The following is a 24,218-nucleotide window of genomic DNA, read 5'->3' as shown; positions in this document are numbered from 1 at the left end:
TCAACGGCAATCGTCGATATGACAAGAGAACTAAAATTCAGGAAAGGTAAATAATCTGATAGAGTGCAGCTTAGTGCAGTGAAGAACATAGTACTGCCAGTTTTTCGATCAGGTCAGTAATGACAGTCGCAGCATTGCTATCCTCCACATTTTTATGACGGGTGACTCTAGCTGAACCTTTGTGTCTTGAACGAGGGTGGGCTGCTTCGAATAAGAGCAGTAGTCAGAAGTGAGAAGTGACAGAACTGACGTAAGATATAAAGGTTAAGTCAGAAGACGCACGATGTCTTCGCGATAGAAGTGCGTTGTAGTTGGAGTAGAGTGTTTTACGATCGTCGAGTTGTACTTTTCTGTGTCGGCGTGCAGTACTCTCCCTCCCTTCTCCTCATCCCTTCAACGCTTTCCCTCTGTGTCGGGTAACAAGCAGATTGTAAGGTCAGCGTCAAAAGTTTTGAGGACCGCGGCATCTGAGAAAACGTTGAATTTCTGAACAGCGAGCAGAACCGCACACTGCAGTGGTTCGTGTATCGTATATTATGTAGCACAGGCTGGAAGTTGGAATACGAGGCTGCGTGTGCAGGCGGCGCCAATATTAAGCTCTTGCCCATGTACCGCGCTTTATATAATTTTGTCGCCAACTGTTCATTCCGAATGCAACGCTATACGCCTTCTTTATTAGCTACGTTAGCGTTACCATCTCCGATAACATTAACTGCTTTTTCAAAAATAGTAAGGTTACGATTTCACGTTATTTTCGTTTCTCGCATCTGAACCTTGACGCGGCAGAAACCGCCCGAAAGTACTACTCCAGTCTGCAGCACTCCCGGCGGGTTGGCGTTAGCCACGAGTGATGGTCCTATGGCACGCTGGCGGTGAAGGACTTGAGCAGCAGGATGAAGCTCTTGGGCGCGTTCTCTTTAGAGTTTAGCGCGGGCAGCTTCTCGAGCGCGGTGCATTCGTCGGAGCCGCTTTCGTAGCGGCCGCAGAAGACCTTGACCAAGTTGTGCAGGACGTGCTCGGCCGTCTCACGGACGTACTGGATCGCCTTGGGGTCCTTGCAGTTCTCCCTCAGGCTGGACTGCTTGCAGCTGAACAGTTTGCTGTACTCGCTGAACAATACGAGAAAGAAACAGAAAAGAAACAATCAAGACAGCGAGGAAAATTATGGTGTTTCGCCTGATTGAGGCTGGCACCAGAGAATCCAATCATCGTTGCTTGTTGCAAGTATTCCTTAAGCGTACGGCGCGGCCCTTGCTTAGATATAGAGAAAGACAAATAATAGGCATGCTTATGCATGCCTATTCGTGGGATACGAGGGCAGTGACTTATCTCTTATAAAATCCTACCTTTCCAACAGAGCCCAAGTTGTTAAAATAGATACTTTACTTCGAAAGTCAGGACTTTCCATTGAGGAGTGCCCCAGGAATTTATATTACTGATATCTTCAACATTAGCCCTCAGGCAAGATTTATTATCTATGCAGATTACACCAGTATTTTTTCGCCGGTAATGATATTCATACTCTTATTAAACAGTGTAACAGTGAAATGAAATCCTTAGAGGAATGGTCGAAACATAATTTAATGAAGGTAAATGAGAGCAAAACGAAAGCAGTTATATTTAAGCCGAAAAACAAACATATACCTCCACATCAAGATATTAAATTAAACTAGCGAAGTATTGAAATAGTCGAGAATTTCAAATGTCTGGGTGTCATCTTTTCCGCGAACCTGTCTTGGGATAATCATGTCAAAAATGTTGTAATCAAATTGGGCCAAATAACAGGTGTAATAGGCCGCTCAAGGTATATTCTTTCTACGCGCATCAAACTCTTGCTATATAATTCTCTTTCTTCTTCACACTTCAGCTATTATCAGTTAGTGTGGGGAAGCATGACATCCAACAATCTAGAGCATATTCACTTATACTACAGAAAAAATATCTCCGACACACATATAATGCTCCCTACACTGCATCGACAATAACTTTCTTCATGAACACCGGTGTAATTCCAGCGCATCATCTGTACAAATATCGATTAAGTCACGTCTATAAGACGGAAGTCTATAAGAATATTTTAATTCTGCATAAACTCGCCCAATTGCAAACTAGAGCACTAAATTATATCACAAGACATTTCGAAGACTGGACATTACCGACACCACGGTCAAACTATGGGAAACAGTGCCTGAGGTATACGTTACCCACACTCCTAAATTATTACAATTCGGTTCGTTTCAATCTTTTCTCTTGGTCTCTCAATGAGCTCCGGTACATGTATGTGATTGCTTTGTAACACTTGTGTGACTATTCTATGTGTATTTTTCCATTGATGCTCTTCGTTACTTTTGAGTAGTGTATATGAAGTGCAATATTATGTATGTACGGTATACATGTGTGTATGTTGAATGAAGGAAAGAATGTGATGCTGCCTCTGCCCAAATGAGGGATGGTGGACTTGTCAAGCTCTCCAATGGACAGCTTTTTTTCCGCCAACCCCCCCCCCTCTGCACCTTACTAGATGGAAATAAACTTTCATATCATTATAAAAACCTAGTCTGATGCCTCATTCACGTCCTTGAAATCCCGCTAGAGAAATAGAAAAATGCATAAGTTGATGAAGAAATAGCACTAACCACACTTAAACTTGCAATGAAATCTTGGTGAACTGGTGAAAAACACCTCACTCTTCCGGCAACAAACTATGCAGCAACAATGGGTATCAGGGATTGTTCAATGATCGGCAACGACCACATTACTTACCCAATATCTGCGGTTCAGTGCTAAATAGGCAACCTTAACAAAACTTCTATTGTATTTCTGTAATTAAGCAGGTGAGCCCACGAGGCATACCCGTAGATAAAAAATCATGTGACGAGCACCGCATAAAGGATGCTCGTCCATATACACTGCCTTGAGTCTCGCATAATTCTGGCCCGCACTGCCAACGGGTGGCTTTTTGACACAATTATGACTTAACCCTGAGAACTGAAATGTAGAATGTGGAAGGATGTTCCGTTCGACTTCTTCAGCTACTAATACCGTTTCAAACTAGAGCAACAATATTTTTGTGGCCTATTTTGAGGACACATATCTTGAAACGTGTAATACAGCATCCCCACTGTAGGTGTCTACCATATTCACCCTTTAGTAGGGGCCCTGTGGCTTACTTTAATCCCTCAATAACGGCTTGTTCGTTGGCTTGACAAGCGAAAATGTTTTCTTTAATGTGGATGTCACACGGCGCACTTCCTATCGCGATTGAGCCCGATCGGAACCCAATTTCTCGATCGGGATTGGCCCCTTTGCGCAAGCTGCGGAAAGTAGCACATCGAGGTTGAGATAGTTCCGACCGTGAGTGTTCAATCTCGCGATCGAAAGGGCACCATGTGACACCCGTATATCTAGGTAGAAATGGCACAGAACAAGAGAATAAGTAAAGATAAGACGACAGGACAGGTTCAGACTACAAGAGGCACCTGGCCTGTCATCTACGCTAATTTGTTGTGTTGTGTTTTGTTTCTACTACTAATTTGTACCAACAAGGCCAACAAGAAGTCCTGCATTCGTATAAATTGAATTCAGTATATTAATTCATAATGCTCGCAGGAAATACGCATAGTTACACTGGAATACAAACAGCAAGTGCAATTCACTTCCGCAACTGCAGGAGTACAAGAAACTCCAGTTTACAATCACGATATAATGTACCAGTTCACCGCAGTATGGCAGATACCTAAATAGACGACAAGGAGATGATGACTGATGACACAGTAGTGGGATCTCATGTTCTGTTTTTGCTATTTCGCTAAAGTTGGTTGCACGTTTGACTTTCCAATTATTATCAGGAACTTCAAACCTTCGTCAAGCAACTCCGCTGTGTACAGTTATATTTTGTGTACATTAGTTAGTAATGCCTGTTACAACTGTCCAAGTCTTCTGAAGTTTGTTGTTCTTTTATTGCACTTCTCATAAAAGCACCAGAGAAGACAGTGTTCTTTTTGTTCAAACATCCCGCAATTCCAACTGCAATAAATGTGGAGCTGTTCATTCGCACTACCCAAGGTCGATCAACCTCGTCACCTTTTAAAATGAGGGAACTCTAGATTGCTAATGCAATTGGGCACAAAAATATCGAAAGTCGTTAATAGAGAAAAAAAACGCACTAGGCACAAATTTCAGCTGCTGAGTTTGTGTCGTTTTCATCTAACCCCTTCATTTTATCCCTGTCCCTTACTCCATTCCATTTACACAGTTACTGAGGTGCCAAGAATCGAGTGAGACAGTCGGTGGTCATAATAATGATGACAATCCTCAACATAGCAGAGTGTGGGTGTAGGCCATTTGGTGATTCATGATTTTGGGAAGTTACCGTACAGTACCGCTTCGTGTTGTCCCTTTCTTCAAGTCTCGTGTGTTGCTTGCGGTAACTTCCCAAGATCAACAATCCTCAAGCATGGCAAGTACTCATAATGAAGTAATAAACATAAAGCACTGGAAAGGAACAAAAAAATGAATAATGAAAAAAGAAATGAAAAAATGCAGAAAAATGTGGATAAGAAAGAACAGTGGGCAATAGAGTAATCAGACCATATTACGTAAACGAAAGAGAAAGTTCATACAATGATTCTGAACACATACAATTTTGAATAGTGACAATAAATACATAAAATAAGGCAACATGGTAAGCGTTTTGTAGCTTGTTCAACATCGCATACAGAATCCAACACACCGCTATGGCTAAAACCCTGTCGCGAGGCCCCAGCTGAAAGTAAAGGAAAAACGCATAGGCTCAACCCAAGCTACCATAATCTTTCCCTGTAAATAATCACTTTCCACTCCTCCTCTTTCTTCATCTCCTCTCCTTCCCCCAATTCTGGCTTCTTAACAAAAAACTGCCAATTAATCAATGTGTTTTAACAGCCCAAAGCAAAACAGAGGCTATGAAAGGCTGTGTAATGGATGTCTGTGAACAAACTTTGACCACATGGCGTTCTTCAATGTATACGTTTTGCTCGGTACACAATCATTCTCGCCTTTAATAAGAATACTATTGTTAGCATACTAACCACTACGACATTATAACGTTCAGCTTATATCGTATCAGTGGCTCTGCGGCTTCATACTTTTAATATAATTTAAGTTTCTGGGTCGCTGGAGTATCACATTGCATCTGTCCTGTTCACGTCAGTCAGTTGCCTCACACCAACACGTGTATTTTGCAGTGTTTTTATCGCTTAGACTAATCCACATATATTCTTGCCAGGACAATATATTTATTTGTGTGATAGGGAATAATTATGGACGTCATACCGCATATTTCCGCACATCATCTATTACGAATGTTCTACCATATTATATTGAACGTTGTTCACTTGCATACATAAAAAAATTGTTTTCTTACTTATCAAGTTATTAGGTTCTGCATTTGTATTTTGTTCTACGTTTATAGTATCTGTACTTCTTCATCAGCTCCTCCAATAATTTTGTTGTTATGACAACGTATCCTATCACTAAAGAATCTTTAGCAATCACTTTGTAACATTTCACCGGAGCTCCCCTGCAGTCATATGACCTAGAACCACCCTCCGCATACTCATTTGCATTATTATTATTATTATTATTATTATTATTATTATTATTATTATTATTATTATTATTATTATTATTATTATTATTATTATTATTATTAACACACCAAAATTGATGCTCATTCCCCTCCACAGGAATGCTGCCAACGCCGTCTGCAACCAAACCCGCGACCTCGTACTAACCAGCAGAGCACCATCGCCCCCTAGCCCCGCCGGTGTCTCTTCACAAACGAGTTGCAAGGCCTTGCTTGTAGCAAATATCGTTACAGAGCCTGCATAGATCCAAAAGCGTAGCACCATCCTCCGTCGTAGAAGAGCGAAACCCTGACTCCTCATGTTTAAACGTACCAGCACGCGTAGCGTATCCTCTGCTTGGGCGGCGCCTCGAGCGCGATCCGGTACAGATCCTCCCGGAAGGCCTTCACGCACTTGTGGATCCGGTCACCGGCCTTGTTCAGGCAGGGGGCGCTCTTCAGGTATCCTGCACGCATCGAAAGCAATGTGCGAAACAACCTCGACGGGGAGGGATCGACGCGGAGCGTTTTTGTCGATGAATATTTAAAGCTTTGCTGCCACCTCGTTTCGAGTACATTTTGCGGCCTGCCTGTTTGAATGTACACAGGTATAGGGACAAAATAACGCGGCATCCGCGAGCGGCGTGCCAAACATCATTCAAGTGCGGTTTAACGAAGCTAAGCGCCTTCTGTCGAGATGTGGCACTGCGCATGCGCGCGCTTCGATTGCTCGTGTGCCGGCCGCTAAGCCCACTTATTGCCATCGCGCTGTCGGAGCCGCAGTGGCGTCCCGTTTCGGCCGGCGAAGCGCGCAGCACATTGTCACACGTCACAACATCCTATAGCGTGACTGCAGTCCTCGCGATTTCGACAGCATCATTGCAAGAACTGAGCGTAGCGGCAGGCACGCGACAACCGAAGGACGCGCATGCGCACTACCATGTCTCGACAGAAGGCGCTTGCTCACAACAGGCGCAAGAATGCGGTTTTTTGTACACGCTCGCGGGTCTCGTCATTATTTTGTCCCGCCTGTACTTCGTTATTGTTACGCAATGGCCCCATCACGTCCGATCGATAAAAGAAAGGACATATCTGGATAGAGAAGTTTAAAGCGACAGGTCGACGGAGGGGGAAAAAAGGAATCTGTTATTCTTAGTCTGTGTTTTCTTCCCACCCACACACGGAGTACGGCGAAGGGGCCAGGTGTTGATTGAGGAAAAAGTTAGAGCTAAGTACAGGGGGGACTAATTTTGTTTATTCGCCATCCCGTTGGCTGCGTTTATTGGTATAACCAAACACGGCACATGTAATCAGCATTAGTCTTGAACGTCTGTTTAGTGCTATTTTTATATTTCTTTCACTTGGTCTCCTAGCAACGCCAGGGTCACGTTTCTTTTCAATGTGTCGTTAATGTTTCTTTTGTGTGTGTGTGTGTGTGTGTGTGTGTGTGTGTGTGTGTGTGTGTGTGTGTGTGTGTGTGTGTGTGTGTGTGTGTGTGTGTGTGTGTGTGTGTGTGTGTGTGTGTGTGTGTGTGTGTGTGTGTGTGTGTGTGTGTGTGTGTGTGTGTGTGTGTGTGTGTGGTGCTTCCATGAACTATAAAGCAAAGCGATATGCATTCATTTCTTGAGTTAAGGTAAAGCCGGTAAAACAGTGAAAAAGAAAATCATGCGTGACACCTGTTCGCTCACTAGGACAGCCGGGCGCGACAGCATCATGGGTACAGGGTAGTGCATTCTATACGTTACGCTTGTGGTCCGGGTGTGTAGCGTCGCACTTCCGCTCCGTCTCCTCCTGCAGCGTTATCAACGCCGTGACGGCGGAGCCGCGAAAGAATCCCAGAAGGCAGCGCTCCGAGTACTCGTTGGCGCACTCGATGCCCTTCAGCTGACGCCTGCGAGGGTTTCGCAACGTGTACTCAATAGAATCGGTACAAAATACCAAGGACAGCCAAGCAATGGAAATATAAAATCTGACTTCTTTTATCGACATCACTCAATTAGGAGGCGTTAGCACCGTGAGATAATACCGGCGATAATCTTGGAATACTAACGTAGCGCGAACAAGAGGACACGAAGAGAATGCACAAATACACATACATGGCGCGCTGTGCCTGGATGTATATGTGTTTACATTAGATATTCCAGGAGGGCATCCCAGAGGGTCGCTTTGTGATACCAGCCGGCCACTCCCTTTGAAAAGCTGCTGTACTTCCACTCATTTTCTGCAATGGGCTCAGACCAATAGTCAAGCTCTTGTAGAGGCCTGAACATTGCTGCAATGTGAAACAAGTTTGATTTGATTTCAGACGAGAAACATAGAAAAAATTCACCGACGATTGCGATAGTCCCTAATGCGAAATTTGAGCACAGTTGTATACATGTTTTCATTTCACGGTACATTTGCTGGCGCGAACAATCTGTCTCGTGCGGCATTGATGCAAATGGAGCGAAGGGTGGCGCAACTGCCTCGCTAATCGGGAGATCGCGAGAAGCAGCGCTTCGGGGACGCGAGGGCGCGATTCACAGCCACCGCCGCAGACAGACCTCCGTTCATGCAGCGCTTTGTTTCCGTATCTGGTATCGATGGCGTCATCGGTGAACAGACGACGCACGCTACTCTGGCGCCATCTTGTAGCTATCGTCACCGCAAAGCCCGTCTTGGGCGGCACCACGCTTTTCTTCTCACGCTTTCGCCATACTCTCCTCCTCCGGTTTCCGCCTCATGGTTCCGCTGCAACCTCCCCTTCTGCTTTCCTCCTCACTCTTCACTATCACCGTCTTTTACCCGCGCTCCCCGTTCACTCTTTCGTCCTTCGCTGTGTCCGTTCGCTCGCTTACGAGAACGTCGACGGACGGCGCCGATGTTGACGCTCGCTGCATGAACGGGCGCCTAAGAGCTGGGCTCTAATATATTACTGTAATGTCACGTAGGCGCTATGGGTAAAAGGTAAAAGTAAATAAATAAGCTTTTGCAGAGGTAAAACAAATAAGTTACAAAATGACAAGCACAATAAATCCTCAACTCTCAAAAAGCCACGGCAGTGAACCACAACTCAAGAGGGCCCAAACATTATAGTTATACGAAAAATGTCATGACACAGCAAAGTTGACACATATCGCTGCTTCAGAACGAAAATTCCTCAAAAGACCACAAATGCACACATTGCATCCATATTCTCACCGGGAATAGACGTACACTTAATTCTAATTCTAATATCGGTTTCTGAGCGCTGGTTCATGTTGAGGTTCTATAAGCATTGGAAGAATTTGCTTGCGGGATAGTTAATGTGTCCACATAATTACGTACCGTCACGTCAAACATAAAATGAAGAAGGGTCAGACAAGAAACTAGCGCTGCCGTTCTGCAAGCCATTACCGATGTTCTTGCATGAGCTAGATCTCCGCCCGGCGCTACCTGCACCTTATTGGGCATGCAGAAAGCCCCGACTGTCAGGAGTGTGATATACGCAAAACTACAGGACATGTCTTGTGCATCTATCTGCCCGTGGAACACTCAAGTTGGTCAAAGTTGATCCAAGTTGATGAATCCACGTTTGTCTTGAAAGGTTCTACCGGACCTCAGCCGTACCCGTGTCGTCAGCGTGATGTTCTAAAGGCTCTCATCAAATTCTTGCAAGAGAGTGGTCTGGATTTGAGACTTTCAAGAGACTGGCTGTTCATGTTCATTCACCCGCTGTTTTCGTCTCCATCATGAACACGTTTCTCTATATTTACACCAATTTTACTTTGCTGGTTAGTAAGTCAGACACTTTATTCAGGGTGATCTCTTCCCTTTTCCTCATAATAATTGTTTCTCTCTATCTATCTCTCTCTTTAATTTACTGCTTACAAATGTCGTGTGCCGATCTCTCTGAAACTTCAATGCTAAAACTACGCGCAGATGAGCTATTGTATCTTGGTAGATTGGTGCCTCATTATGAAAACGCTTGGCTGTGAAAAGGGCAGCAAATGCTAACTACAGCGTCAGGCCATGCTTTTGGATACTGATATTTCCTCTTCGAGTCTGAATTCCGCGAAATTGATACTTTTTCACGCAAAGACATTGCAGGTGAAGGCCTAGCTCTTGCTTATCTCTCAGTCTGTACAGCGGCAGCCGCGACGTGCTTCTTGCCGGCTTAAGTTTGGTCTAATTTCGGTCTTTTTTTCTTGCATAAAACATGCCTGCAAATGTGCTTAAGATGCACTCTTGTGTGCGCCTGCGTGCGTGTGTGTACATGCATGCGTGTGTTTGCGGGCGAGGGGGGGGGGGAGCATTCGTGCGAGCAACAGCGTGAGTGTCGTTACAGAGTTTGAACGGATAAAACGTTCCCGCGTTAAACATGAAATATCACGTCCCAACGCAACGCCTGTGTATAACGTAATTTGCTGCCACACTCACTTGCAGCTTTCCGCTAGGTGCGTCTCGTTTTCGGGCAGGCGTGGTCCGTGGCCAAAAGCTATGAACTCGGTCCCGCAGGCGTCGATGGCGTCATCCCCGCAGTTCGGGTCTTCGCGCACGTACTTGGCTCCTGTCCACAGTCGAGGATCAACAACGCCATCGGTTAGTTGTCAAGTAGTGGAGCAGGTTTTTTTTTAAAACGTCACGCTTTCTCGAGTCTTGAGCGAAACCCAAACGGGAAAGATCAGACACGAGGACAAAGAGATACAAAGTTTCGTTCATTGGCATCGTATGGGTAGTCACTTTTTATTTTATTTTATTTTATTTTATCCTTAGAATGTTCTACGTAATACATTCGCGTTCCAGTTGACAGCTTCCCTAAAGAGTCTTTCCAGCAGTTCGCAAATATTTCAAGTGGGAAGTGAGGGCATTTTTGGACAGGTCTTCGTGGAGGATATCTCAAAAGTGGTCAAATGTGGTCATGGGATCTCTGCCATGCAGAGATGACTTCACTACTGCTTGGCTGGAATTTCTTAACTTAACCATGTGCCCTGAAGTGAATAAATAAAAAGTTAATCAGTTTGTCCTTTTAATTGGCTACCTGCAGGTTACGTAACGATTCAACGTACAAGTTACGTTCGCCTCTTCAGGTGATCCAGCTTGATTGGTTCAATAGCGCTAAATACTCGAAGCCATTTTTTTATATGTCCAAAAGAAGAAAAAAACTTCCTGGCTCTTCCGTAATAGAAAGCAGATGTAAGCATGAAATGGCAACCGGCAAAACGGATTGGTTGGAAATTATACTAGCCACAATCTTAAAATGGGCGTAGTGCATGTTCGCAACGGTACACCCCTCCATACCCTACACCGCACCACGCCATACTGTGCACTGTTCCATATGGACACTGTCCAGCTAGAAGAAGAAAACCGGATGAAGACCGCATGACAGGCTGCGAAAGACGCCATGGAGACCGAGCACACTGCCCAGCTAGAAGAATTAATTGAGTTCCGCGGTTTTACGTGCCACAACCACGATTTGATATTGAGGCACACCGTAGTGGGGCACTGTGGATTAATTTTGACCTCCAGGGGATGTTTAACGTCTCCCCAATGCACGGGACACGGGCGTCCTTGCATTGCGTCTCCATCGAAATGCAGCCGGCGCGGATGGGATTTGACCCCGTGACCTCGTGCTTAGCAGCGCAACACCATAACCGCTAAGCCAGCGCAGCGTGTAGAAACGCCTGAAGGAGGCGCCACTCAGCGTGATGCCATCTCTCGAGATGACACAAAACCTGCGCCGCGGAACTCGCTTGCTGCTGGTGCTCAGCGCTCAGAGCCAAACACGAAAATTAAGTGTATTGTGTCCTGTATCTGCATCTTGAGCGTCGTTATCGGAAAGGACAAATAAAAGTTCAGCGTGCTAGAAGTTAAACATTCAGTCGTATAATGAAGAAACATTAAGAACTCGGTAGCAATATTTGTGTAACTTGTTTGCGCAGTAACTAGCCTGTGTGATGCGTTCTTGTACAAAGGGTTGGAGGCCAAATATCTCGTCTGGTGGTTTGAATGCCGAGGGCCATATCTTTTCGGTGGATCTTCATTGTGGTATCCTGATTGTTAATGTTTATGCTCCAAACCAGTCTAGAGATCAGAGAGTTTTTTGCTGCATTATAACCTTACTTGGTAGGTCCCTCTCGGCTAATTCTTATAGGGGACTTCAACTATGTGTTAGAACAGGTTGATCGCGTCACACGTAGAGGGACTCCATCAGTTAAATATATGCGTCGAAATGCTGTACTGCGAGAGCTCGTCGATGGACTGGGACTAGTCGATGCTTGGCACGTGCTTCGCCCTCGACAGTAACGAGTGACTTGGACAGGAAGGGGCCTGCAGAGCTGCATCGATTGTTTTTACATCATCATTGTTTGACATCATCTTGTCGTCCCTAGCTTCCATTGTGCATTCTTCATGGTTGATTCTTTCTGCTCTTAGCGACTACAGCTTCCTAATTCTGCGGTTTGCTGATTCTAACATAGTCTAGCAAGGGAAGAGACCATGGCGCCTCAATTCATGTCTCCTAAAAGACAGACAGGCAACTGCAGAGGTATAATCCCCTCTCTTTCCATCAGTGCACAAGAAAAAGAATCTAGACGGCACAGAATGGGATGACGTGAAGGTCAGAGTGCGTGAGTGCTTCAGGTCTTGGGGCAAGCGTCGAGCGGGCGACGAGCGTGAGGAGATTAAAATTGTCTCCAACGCGATCATCCTGCTCTCGGGGCCACTGTCCGGCGGGCTTGGTGTTGCTCCGGCGCTGGCCTCACTCGGAAAGGAACTGGATTCTCCTGCCGCGAAGCGGGGATGGCTTGAGGGCCACAACCTGAGCAGAGCAGTGGGAAATGGAAGCATGGTGCAGCATAAACGTCCTACGTAGGCATCCTTCAAGGAAAATCACAACTGTTTCTTCCCTAGTAGATCAAAGTGATGGTAACAAAGTCAACTCACCAGATGGAGTTCTTGCACTGGCGAGGCAGTTTTGCATGACCTTGTATGCCGAACCAGTTGCCTCTCCAGCTGTCTTTCCTTTTGTTTCGCCAGCTGAGCCACCACAGGTATGTGACTCAGCCATAGATAAGGACGAGCTGTTTTCGGCTTTGAAGTCTATGAAGCATAATCGCAGTCTAGGATCCAATCGTCTGACCGTCGAATTTTATCTTAAGTTTTGGACGCTGTTAGGGAAGCTGTTCACATCACTGATGAACAGACTACTCAGTGAAGGGACTTTGTCAGCGTCTCAACGAGAGGGGCTAATCACTCTTTGTAAGGACAAGTCTAGAAGCTCCGATCTGAGAGCATGGCGTCCAATCACACTTCTGAACTGTGATTATAAACTCATAGCAAAGTACCTGTCTATGCGACTCATGCAAGTACTCAAAAGTGTTTTGGGTCCATACCAGGCATGTTGTGTTCAGGGGAGCTCCACTCAACTTCACGGTTTAGCAGTGAGGGACCTTCTCCTGTGGGCGAATACCAGGAAACTTCCATGTATTCCTTGCTCCTTCGATCAGGAGAAGGCTTTCGACATCATTAGCCATAGGTATCTTTTCCGTGTTCTGGAAGAGTCTGGTTTTAGCGTGGGTTTTCGGCAGATGGTCCAAGCTTTGTATTCTCGACCGACTTCTGCTGTTCTCATACGGGGCCGCGTCTCGGAGGCGTTCATTGTGGGCTGTGGTGTACGGCAGGGGGCCCTCTCTCACCTGCCCTCTACGTACTCGCTTTTGAACCGCTTCTGCAGAGGTTGTCCTGTCACAGTAGAATTGGCAGGTTCCTCCTTCCACCAGGTTCCTCTCCGGTTGCACTCTTTCCCTATGCGGATGACTTGTCCATTGTTGTCCCGGACGAGGCATCAGCTTGCAGCGTCCTGGAGGTCATGGATAGTTACTGCGAGGCGAGCGGTACAAGGTTGAAAAGGTTCAAAAGTGCAGCCATGCACTTGAACTCCGCGCCGTCCAGTCCGCAGCCCGTTCTTGGTCTCCCCACGAGAACGCGGCTGCGCATTCAAGGCTTGCAATTTGTACCAGTCGGTCTCTCTCCTGAAAACTGGCAACAAGCTAAGGAGAAGCTTGAAACCAGGATTCAGGTATTAAGCACGTTGTCATGCCCATTGAATGCTCGAGCGACAATTCTTCCCTCACTTCTGTTTTCCTTCCTGACGTATGTGGCGTGTGTGCCTCCTGTTCCAACCCGAACAAGATAAGCTTATCTTAGAGAGGGTCCTCTTTCGCTTCCTCTGGGAGGGGACAACTGTGTGCAGCTAAGCAGGTGCTCAAGTTGCCCAGGGATAAGGGAGGACTCGAAATTCCCGACCTGGGCATCGTGGCCACTGCACTACACGTCAGGTGAACCCAGGTCGCTCTTAACTCGGGTATGCTCTTAACTCGAAGCTTAACCTCCTTTTTTCTCAGCACCCGACTCCACTTGTTTTCGCAGAGCACATTTTCCCACTGTGTGCCTCGCTCAAGTTTCCCGCCCACCATTTATGCGGTGGCTTCCAATTCTCTGGTAAGCTTCCTAAAGGTTCACCCAAGCATCGACGTAGTTTCAAATCCACTCCAAGAACTAGTCGATATCCTCACCCTAGGTCTCCCCCGCATTGCCAAAGGTACGACCTGTCCATCCACAGGCCAAACTGGAAGCTCATTACGGCCAGTTTCATCGATGCTAGGCGTGCTACGTTCATGCACCGCCTGGCGCGAAGCTGCCTGCCATTAAGTTACAGGCCCTTCACAGCCATCCCGGCTCGTGGAGTGCGCCCCTTTTGTGGCGGTCGTGAGGACTCGGTTCATACATTTACGCAGTGTTTGCTGCTTGTAGCTCTTCTCCAAAGGACTGCTAGTCTCTTTAAGCTCCCAGGTGTTCCATATCAGACGGTTTGATTCTTGCACCCTTTGCCTAATTAGGCGATCAACCAGTTCGTACTTCTTCTCGACGAGTGCTCATACCAAGTTTGGTTGGCACGCTGTGATGCAATTTTCGGGGGACGGGCGCAGGGCCTTCACGAAGTGCTTGCGAAAGCGCGGTAGGAGGTCTTGTTCAATCTCACCCGGCAGCGGCATCGCTTGGGCGACAAGAAGTTTCTCGAAGTGTGGGCTCGTCCTGCCGTAATTTTTTATGAGTCAGGTGGAAAGCTCTCCATTAAGTTATGATGCGTGCTCCTAAGGTCGCTCGACTCGGCCGTGTGTGCCAGTCGATCTACGGGGTTTTGTTTGGCTCAATGGAACCCAGAGCCGGAACCGGTCGTGGCGCACTCTCACGTGGTCGCGCTGCTCCGCGGATGGCTTTGGTGCTCTCCATGAATGTATGCATTGGCCTCTTTTGCGTCAAGGCAGTCCGAGGGTCAGTCAGGCCTGTGTCCTGTAAGGCCGACATGGCTGTTTGTGTGTTGAGTTGAGTAACTCCGTTGTGCTGCACCACAACAGCCCCGTTGTCCGGGAAGGACCGTTGGCCCGAACCAAAGCCCCCCGCCCAGTCAGCTCGGGTAGAGGGGGAGTGCCGGGGCCAATGTATCGGACGATGTTGCGTTGTTGAGTACATGTAAGCTCTGGGACGCAGCACCTCCGGATGCCAAGTCCTCTTCCCATCTGACAACGGCACTTCTCCGGATAACGACTCTGGCTTTTGGCTCAATGTCACTTGAAGGTCGCCGACAACGGGAGTTAAAACCATTTCATGCTTTAAAAGAAGAGAGAATAAACACTCAGTATACACGAGCTCAAAGTGCGTTGAATTTGTTGGCACGGCAGCATAATTTTCAGGGGGGTAGTAACGGAAAGGAAGTTTGATATGCTTTTGAATTTCACAGGCCCTTTTTATTGCTATGGCTACAGCTGTACGAACTTTACATGGACTGACGGCGAATTTTCATGGAACCGGTTTTAGTTATTGCAATGGAGGCGTAACGTGTGCAGAATGTTCAATTTTGCAGCGGTAACGCGAAAACCGTCGCAGAACAGTATTTTATAGGAATCTTTTATTTGTTGTCATGATCGCGTTTATGTAATCCTATGCTGCAAACAGTGATAAATCAGCCCTATAACGATCCTAGAAGATAAGAGAAGTCGACGACAAGTGCGGCTCCAGCCGTAACGAGTTGTTGTTGTTGTTGTTGTTGTTGTTGTTGTTGTTGTTGTTGTTGTTGTTGTTGTTGTTGTTGTTGTTGTTGTTGTTGTTGTTGTTGTTGTTGTTGTTGTTGTTGTTGTTGTTGTTGTTGTTGTTGTTGTTGTTGTTGTTATCTGTCATTTTTCTGTCAGACTGTTCTGGTCATATTCAAGTTAAGCCTTGAGCCAAGCCCTGTCAAGGTTTTCGAAACACCGGAAAATGCTTTTACGCGGGCGTTTACCTCCACGGGTAGCAGCAGGTCGCGGGAAATGCCAAGAGTGACCTATCCCCCTTTCTCTTCATTAAAATCTACTCCTACTCCTCCTCTCCTTGCAGCGCTGGCGCCCCTTCACAACTGAGCGAGTGGCACTCTCTATCCCACAGTAAGGCTACAGAACACAGGGTACTCAATCGCAAAATTGCAAGCGAAATGCAGAAACGCTTGAGTACTTACATTCACGCGCATGCTAAAGAACTCGCGGTGGTCAATACTAATCCTGAGACACCACTACAGCGTGATTCGTAATCAGATCCTAATTTTGGAACGCAAAACCCCAGAATTTATTTATGCGACCACCACAATACGTCACTTAAGGGTACATTATCAGGAAAAATTATGTAGCTGCATTAGTAAAACGCTTCAACATTACCCTCCCTCCCTCTTCCCTCCACCCGAAAAGAATACCAATCCTACGGTCAGAGATGTCTTCATGAGCCATAAGACAAAAAAAATGAAAAAATTCACCGATTACGATACTGCCTCATGCGAAATTTGAGCGCAGCTTTATTCGTGTTTTCATTTTGCGATATATTGGCTGGCGCTGTCTCATGCGAAACGTTGCAAAAGGAGCGGAGCCGCGACGGCCTCGCTAATCGGGAGATCGCGAGAGGCAGCGCGTAGGTGACGCGTGGGCGCGATTCACAGCAGCCGCCGCAAACAGACCTCCGCTCCATGTAGTGCCTAGTTTCCATATATAGTATCGATGGCGTCATCGGTGAACAGACGACGCGTGCTACTTTGGTGTCACCTCGTAGCCATCGTTGCCGCACTACGCTTTTCCTCTCACGCTTTCGCTATACCCTTCTCCTCCGCTTTCCGCCTCATGTTTCCACTGCAGTCTGCTCCTCCGCTTTCCTCCTCGCGTCTTTCATCCACCGCTGCGCTTCTCATTCACTCTTTCATCGTTCGCTCGGTTACGCGACGCGTGCTGCTTTGGCGTCACCTCGTAGCCATCGTAGCCGCACTACGCTTTTTTTTCTCACGCTTTCGCTATACCCTTCTCCTGCACTTTTCGCCTCATGTTTCTACTGCAGTCTGCTCCTCCGCTTTCCTCCTCGCGTCTTTCATCCACCGCTGCGCTCCTCCTTCGCTCTTTCATCGTTCGCTCGGTTACGCCGATGCCGACACCTACGTGCGCTGTAGGAACGGGCGCCTGAGTGTTGCGCTCCAGAACTGGTGGCGACGCTGCTTTGAATTTAGCGCGCTGGTGCCCCGTGACGCCATGAATATTTACGACAGTCCCTCACAGTCGCCTCAAGCATCGTTAACATTTTAGATGGTCTAATTTGCCTCCAAGATGAGCCAAAGATTTAGACTTGGCGAGCTTCAAGAACATTTACTTAGCCATCAAGTACCGATATGAGAAAAGATGCTTTGATATCTGTGACATCACCCTGACATATGGGCGCTCCGGTTATAGCGCGAAAGTAACAAAAAACGGTACTTTGACCTTCATTTCGTTTTCTAGTAATTACCCTTTTATAGTAAAATCAATAAAACTGAAGCGGTTAAACCATGGAGCAAGGAAAGCTAGGGAAAGGCCGGCCAGCCGGGATGAGTTGAAGATTGCGTGGCGGAAGCAACGTGGCGTTTTTCGCAAAGGAGCACTGAAACTGGTGAGCCAAACATCATCCTTGCCTTAGCAACCGCGCTCGTACGTGGAGCTCTTGCTGTGGCTTTCGGCTTCCGCAAAGCGAGATAAGATTTTTCAGTACTGGTCTTTGTCGAAGCACCTGCAGTTCGCGAGACAAGCTGCGCTTTGCGGGTGGTGTGTGAGCTTCAAAGCGGTGTCTTCGGTCCGTGAGTGTCAGCCAGCAACACGTAATCACCGGTGCAGGTCTTCATCGTTTTCCTTAACAGAGCCACGGAAAAACAAAGGAGCTCGCCTGCTTCACTTAAGCTGTCAGAGAAGCTTTGTGGGTTTCGTTCTGACACGCGTGCGCAGCGCGCGCACTTCCCACGGCTCGTCGCAACGCAAGTTCAAAGCTCGCGCCCTTTTGCTCAGGCATGCTGATTGGATACGCAAACAGGGACGGCACACCAAGATGGCTACACTTCCGGCTCCAAGGACATGACGTCAGGGAGTCTCGTATCCCCCCCCCCTCCTCTTTCGTGGCTTAAAGGGCAACTCCGGCGATTTTTAGATGTCCACTGATCTTCATAAAATTTCGAATATACGTTCTCTTTTGCACTCTGTTATCTGTGCCAAGCACTATGGCTGGAAGTCGTTTAGTTTTCCTGAAAATGAATTTTAAAGATTGGTTGCGTTCCTGACTTATGACTTTTTACTGGCCATCCTGTGTTTCTGACGTCAGAGCCTACATTGCCACCGTCGCTGAAATAGTTGCTGAAATCGCCGCTGTCTAGTTCGGAAAACCTGAAAGCTCCCTGCGTCGTCAGGAGACGTCATCAGCTTCGCTTGTTTGGCGTTAGCGCCATATGTACTGCGTGTTTAGCACACTTCCTACGTGTTTACATTATGGTAGTGTAGGACCTGGCTTCTTCGAGTCATCGTGACGTCACACGAAGCAGCTGCCCGTTTCGGTTTTCGGTATCTCGTTTATCGTCTATATAATATTATTGATGAATTTCTAAGCAAACTGAACCACCCTACCGTTGACAGGACTGTCGATGCCATTTCAAGACGACAATATCCTAATACGGTTAAAAAACGCCGGAGCTGCCCTTTAAAGAATACTTCATCAGTCTAAACAGACGCAGTGTTTCTCTTCAGTGTACCTTTAATTTCAAGTTACCAACCGTGGTTGCTCAGTGGCTATGGTGTTGGGGCTGCTGAGCAGGAGGTCACGGGATCGAATCTCGGCCACGGCGGCCGCATTTCGATGGAGGGCGAAATACGAAAACACCCGTGTACGTAGATTTAGGTGCACGTTAAAGAACCCCAGGTAGTCGAAATTTCCGGATTCCTCCTCTACGGCGTGCCTCATAATCAGAAAGTGGTTTTGCACGTAAAACCCGATAATCTCATTTTTAATGTCAAGTTAAGTTGCGAAGCCGAGAGAAAAGATTACGTACTTATACTTAAATATATGCGAAATCTCAAGGCAACGACCGCGAAACTTTGCCTGCGGTGTCCATATAATTGATATGGCAATAAAAATTGTTTTTTTTTTCTTTATATTTACACTGTCGTGCTCCGTAATCTTTCGCGGTCGAGTTAGCAGCAAAAACATGCACACGCAGGCGTATACACAGCAAAAAAACACGTGCAAACGCGCTCACCAAACTAAATAACGCAACAGAACCACGCGCTTACCGGCCTCGGAAGCGATAGGACGTCTCGCTCAGTTAAGCGCACTAACTGGCTCAACCCTTTCACTTTCGAGGGCGCGACCCCCATTTCTTTCCTTTCACCGCCTTCGCCGCGTGAAGAGAGCTGGAGAAATTTATCTTTGTTTATTGTGCCTCGTTTCTAGAGCGTGACGCACGCCGTTGTCTCGTTATTTTTTTCTTCAGCTCGTTCCACCCTGAGACATAAGTTATTTGGCGAATAACAACACCACGTGTCCGGCCCTCTCTGCATGCGCTGTTATCCGCCACAGATGCCGGGGCCGCACCCGGCTTTGCCTCGCAGCACATCGACGATGGACACGTGACACGAATGGACTGTGTTGCAGTGGCACCGCTGAGGCGCTCTTTTCTGACGTGAATGTCCAAGACATGTTAGTAACCCGCGTTTTTCATTCAGGTACACAGCAATTATAGGGACACTAGGGCGTGTTCGCGCCGTCATTCTGTGACCGTACCGCATGCGGGGGAACGTCTCCCGAAACGTGCAGTTCATTTTACTGCAAAAGCGACTAAGCCGAGCGCAAGCATCTCAATCAGCCCTGCCGCGGAGCCAGTGCAGCGTTCTGCAGCTTCCGCTCTCGGCATGAACGCTGTTAAAGAAATTAAATTCTGCGGTTGCACGTGCCAAAGTTATAATGGGCTATGCGCGCCCGTACAGTGGTGTTGACTCCGCGATAATTTTGACCACCCGCGGGGCTCTCTTTACAGCGCACGCAATGCGTGGTACAAGGTCGGATTTTTTTTTTCTGCATCTGATCCCCGTCGAAATGCGGCCGCCGCGGTATTTGATCGCGTGACCTCGGGCTCTGCAACGCCACGCCAGTGCCACTGCACGCGCCACCACCGATGCTCACGAGCGGTGTGCGCACAACGCGTTCGGCGTTCCTGCCGAGCAGCTGCGCGCGCTTTGCCACACCCCGGTGCACATGCAGTGGTCTTAACTGGATGAAGGCCGAGCTGTGCATCCAGCTAATCCCTTCGCGAGGCACGGACAAACGGCAACTGCTTTGCCGTTGTTCTCACCTCGTGCACCGCCGAAGTGCGGCGGCGGCCGCGCCGTGGCCGGCGTTTGTCATCGCGCCGGCTCTGTGGCCCGTACGCCTGGTGCCTTGCCGGGGCGCCGTCCCCAAAGCGCTGCAGCAGCTGTCTCGCGATTTGCGTCCACGGCATGTCGATTCGGCGTATTATTGAAGTGAAAGCTTTACTGGCCGCGAACTTGCGATTTCACAGTGGCGGCGCTCCGAGGAGGCACATGACGTCACAACGCGCGCCTCGCAGCGGATATTTCTCTCTCTCTCTCACCTCCTAGTCACTACTGCGCATGCGCCACTAGTAGCACGGAGCCACAGGTGTTCCGCCGCTGCGCAGCGCCGCTCTTTTCCGCCGCCGCTGTTTGGTATGACGTCACACCACGTTCCTCGTCGTTGCGCTCGCCTCCGCTCGCTTCCCCAGCTGCGTAGCATGCTTGATAACACGTCGGAGGATTGAAAAGGAGCGCTCGCGTGCGCCGCAACCACAGTTGAGGCGGCAGTATGGACGGTGACAATTCTGATAAGCAGGAGGAGGCTTGGAATCGACATCGGAACGAGATGAAGAGGAAACGAATCACCCAGGAAACAGACGAACAGCGCGTCGAACGGCTGGCTAAACGCCGCAACATAGCTAGACAGCCAGACTAACCTCGACTTGCAATCAAGATTAACCAAGGCTAATCATTCTATGCCTAGGCTTTCACTACGTATATCCTGGCATAGCCGAGCTAAGCCACTGCCAATTTTATGTTCTTTTTATTGAAAGTTTTCTTTTCCCCGCTTACTGCGATGCACCCGTCGCGGTGCCTCCGTAGCTTTGGCGTTGCGCAGCTTAGCACGTAGGTCGCGGGTTCGACTACCGGCCGCAGCGGCCGCATATCGATGGGACGAAATACGATAGCGCTCGTGTATACTTACATTTGGGCGCACGTTACAGATCCCCACGTGGTGAAATTTTATCCGCAGCCCTCCACTGCGGCGCCTATCGTAGCCCCAGTGTTGCTTTACAACTTTAAACCGCGCCAATAATTACCGCTGCTTTAAGTTTATTCGAATTTCGCAGAAAAGTTCCATTCTTAAGTTCATTTTTTTATAGCACCCGGTAGAAGCAGTTACCTGCATTGTGAAAAATAAAGCGTGAAGTTACCTCGAAAGTTGCGAATAACGAATGATAATGACTCGATTTCATTGTGACAGCGTATTTTCCAAGATAGCTTATTTTCCAAAATTCTGCCTAACTGCCGCATTCTCTGTAGCTATAATCTGTGTAGCTATTCGAAGTGTTAACCTCTGCGACCTATATTGAGAAGATGCGCACGGACATTTTCCCTTTACGTGGGAATGAAAGTATATAGGCAAGTATAGAGGCCCGTTTGATGCATATACTAGCGACTTATAAAACGTATTATCCATTAGACATCGCTCATAGCACTTTTCATATCCATACTGTATGTCTTTCTAACTATAGGCGCCTGTGTTAATGTAGAAGTGTGCAGGCTCGCCACATGTGTCCACCTAACTGCATTATTCAGGGTCCCTTCCAATCTTTTTTCTTCCTCAGCTTGATGCATCGGCTCCCTACATGTTCTACAGCAAACCGCAAGGTCTTGGTACCGGCACTGAGACTATTCTTGAGCGGTTACTGCCGCCGAGAGCGGAAAGTTATGTGCAGAACCAATCTCGTAATGACGTCGGTTGGAAGCCTCCTTTTCTCTGCATTTATATCCTTACGGAAACTCCTGAACTCACATGTAGTTAACAATACACTGTATCCCATCAATGGCGCGCTTAGCTTTTAATGGAGTTCCTGCCCAGAGGGCAGTGAAAGCACTTTTGTGCTTTCTGAGAACGTCTGGATTGTACGGGCGGCTTTGACTCAAGTAAAGTCCGTGCATGTCTCTATACCCTATATCTCTCCCTTCTACCTATCCGCCTTCTCCCTTCACCCAGCGTGAGGTAGCCAACCGAACTCTTGGCTTTGAATGGTTAACATCCCTGCCTTCCTCATTCTGTCTCTCTCTGGTGGTATTCTACTGTCCTCACATTATAGCCGTCGCTGAGGACCAGAGGCCATGGTGCCTAGACCCCGTACGCTGAGCAGGGCCAGACCACAAGCCCACAGGGAGCGGAGGAAACGTATCTTGCAGAAGACGCTGCGTGTTCGTAGTGTCCTCTTGTCCTTGCTTACATCGGGGCAAGCGTTTCTAGATTCGGCGAAGGTAGTACAACCGCGCGTTGTGTGCATGACCATGGGACTCGGTGGCGAAGACCCACGAATTTGTTTTAACGGTGCTGGGGATATAGGACAACGTTTCGCTTAACGAGTTCAAGCAAACTGCGAAACGGTGGCTGTCACGATACGTAACTTGACTGCATGCAATGCATACGAGAAAAAAAAAGCTAAGCGAGAACCGAGCGCCGCTCACTGTCCAAGTGTGCGATGTCACGCATTGGAGAATGTGATGATTGTAACGTCTCGACAGGTTGCGTGTGCTGGCGTGCCTCACGGGTAACTTTGCACACTCTTGCTTATCGAAGGTACGTTTGCATACATCGCGTCGCTTACAAACTTCTGATTTAGTGCGCACTGTATACGCGTAGGCTCAACGCACCTCGTGGGTTCTCTTAGATACCCCGAACGTAAGTTAAGTCCGCCTATAGTGCTATAAAGAAATTTGTGACCGATGATGGGATCAAACCTAACCTTTATGCCAGGATGAGGAGGATGCTTCTCGCCGGCCGAAGTAGCTCTTTGAAAGGCCTGGTGCCTGCGTCACGGGCCATTCCCTCTCATTCGTCCCTCACGAGAACTAGCGCTTTGAGACGCTGTGTTTGACTTCGCTGCCTCCGGGATCGGCCCGCGTTTTATGGTCACAACAAACCCGGTAGCTCCAAAGAGGGCAAAATGCGCCTATAATGCTACGGCATTAAAAAGAAGAAAAAAACATTCGCCGCGTGTCAACGTCACTCACCGGCGCTCAAGAGCGGGCCCAGAGCCGCGCATCCGAGAAGGGTTAGCAGGCATCGCATCTTCGTCGTCGCAGGCTTGCCAGCTTTCCGGAACTACGGAGAAACAAATCCTCGGCGTGCACTTGTCGCGCGTGTAGCCCGCCGTATAAACAACGACGCACGACCAGCTATAGCCGAGGCGGCACCGCGTCACCTGACGTCGTGGTCGGGCGCTTTTTCAACGGCGAGCCACGCCGGCGATAGTTTCCTTGATTGGAGGGAGCGTTACCTTGACTCCGTTACGGCGCAACGCCGCGCGCGAAGCAGTCTCCGGGACGAAGCGGCGGCGGTAGCTCCTCGAGCCGCCGGGCCCTTTCTTGTCTTACGATCTCTCTCTTACCGGCGACAAGGCAAGGACGGGACCTACATGGGTCCGCTCGACGTTTTATATCTCCGTTTGTGCCGGCATTCGAGCGACGGAACAGCATATGTCCGAAGTTGAAATAGCTTTTAAAAAAAAAAAAAGGCTATCGATGACAATTGACGTTTCCGTAGAGAACGATAGCCCGTCTTTTCTGTCGACGCTTCTTCCTATAGTTGGTGGCGACTGTAACAGCCGTAGCTTGGCGGGAATGCTGTGTCAGTAATAGTAACAATTCCCCCAGTAACCAGCAGAAACAGCAGTAGAAGTAGTGTTGTTCTCCTTCTTCTTCTTCAAGAGCAGTAGCAGCTGCATTGTAGCTGTAGTAGTTTGTTGCTTTAAGGCAGTAGATGTAGCAATAGCATAGTAACTGTAAATGTTGTGATAGTAGTGGTAGCGGTAGCAAGTAGAAGTAGTAGGGGTAGTATCGATAACAGCCCACCCAGCAGCAGCCGTAGAACAGTAAGTAGTAGTAGTAGTAGTAGCAGTAGCAGCAGCAGCTGTCGCAGTGGTAATTGCAGTCGTATCAGCAACAGCAGCAGAAGTATAAGCAGCAGCGGCAGT

The 24,218-nt window shown here is 47.9% G+C and overlaps 1 protein-coding gene across 1 annotated transcript; it reads right to left on the bottom strand.

The window, feature by feature from the left end:
- Window positions 1-513: 513 nt before the first annotated feature.
- Window positions 514-23,583, bottom strand: LOC142587787 (uncharacterized). The gene is made up of 5 exons (XM_075699055.1): window positions 23,257-23,583; window positions 10,004-10,133; window positions 7,351-7,496; window positions 5,940-6,072; window positions 514-1,109 (listed from the first exon to the last, which is right to left on the bottom strand). The coding sequence occupies exons 1-5, from the start codon at window positions 23,312-23,314 to the stop codon at window positions 857-859; spliced, it is 720 nt and encodes a 239-aa protein (XP_075555170.1). The 5' UTR covers window positions 23,315-23,583; the 3' UTR covers window positions 514-856.
- Window positions 23,584-24,218: the final 635 nt, after the last annotated feature.

Source organism: Dermacentor variabilis, chromosome 7 (genome assembly GCF_050947875.1).
Source record: "Dermacentor variabilis isolate Ectoservices chromosome 7, ASM5094787v1, whole genome shotgun sequence".
NCBI classification, from domain to species: Eukaryota; Metazoa; Arthropoda; class Arachnida; order Ixodida; family Ixodidae; genus Dermacentor; species Dermacentor variabilis.
This window is presented reverse-complemented; position numbering and strand designations above follow the sequence as displayed.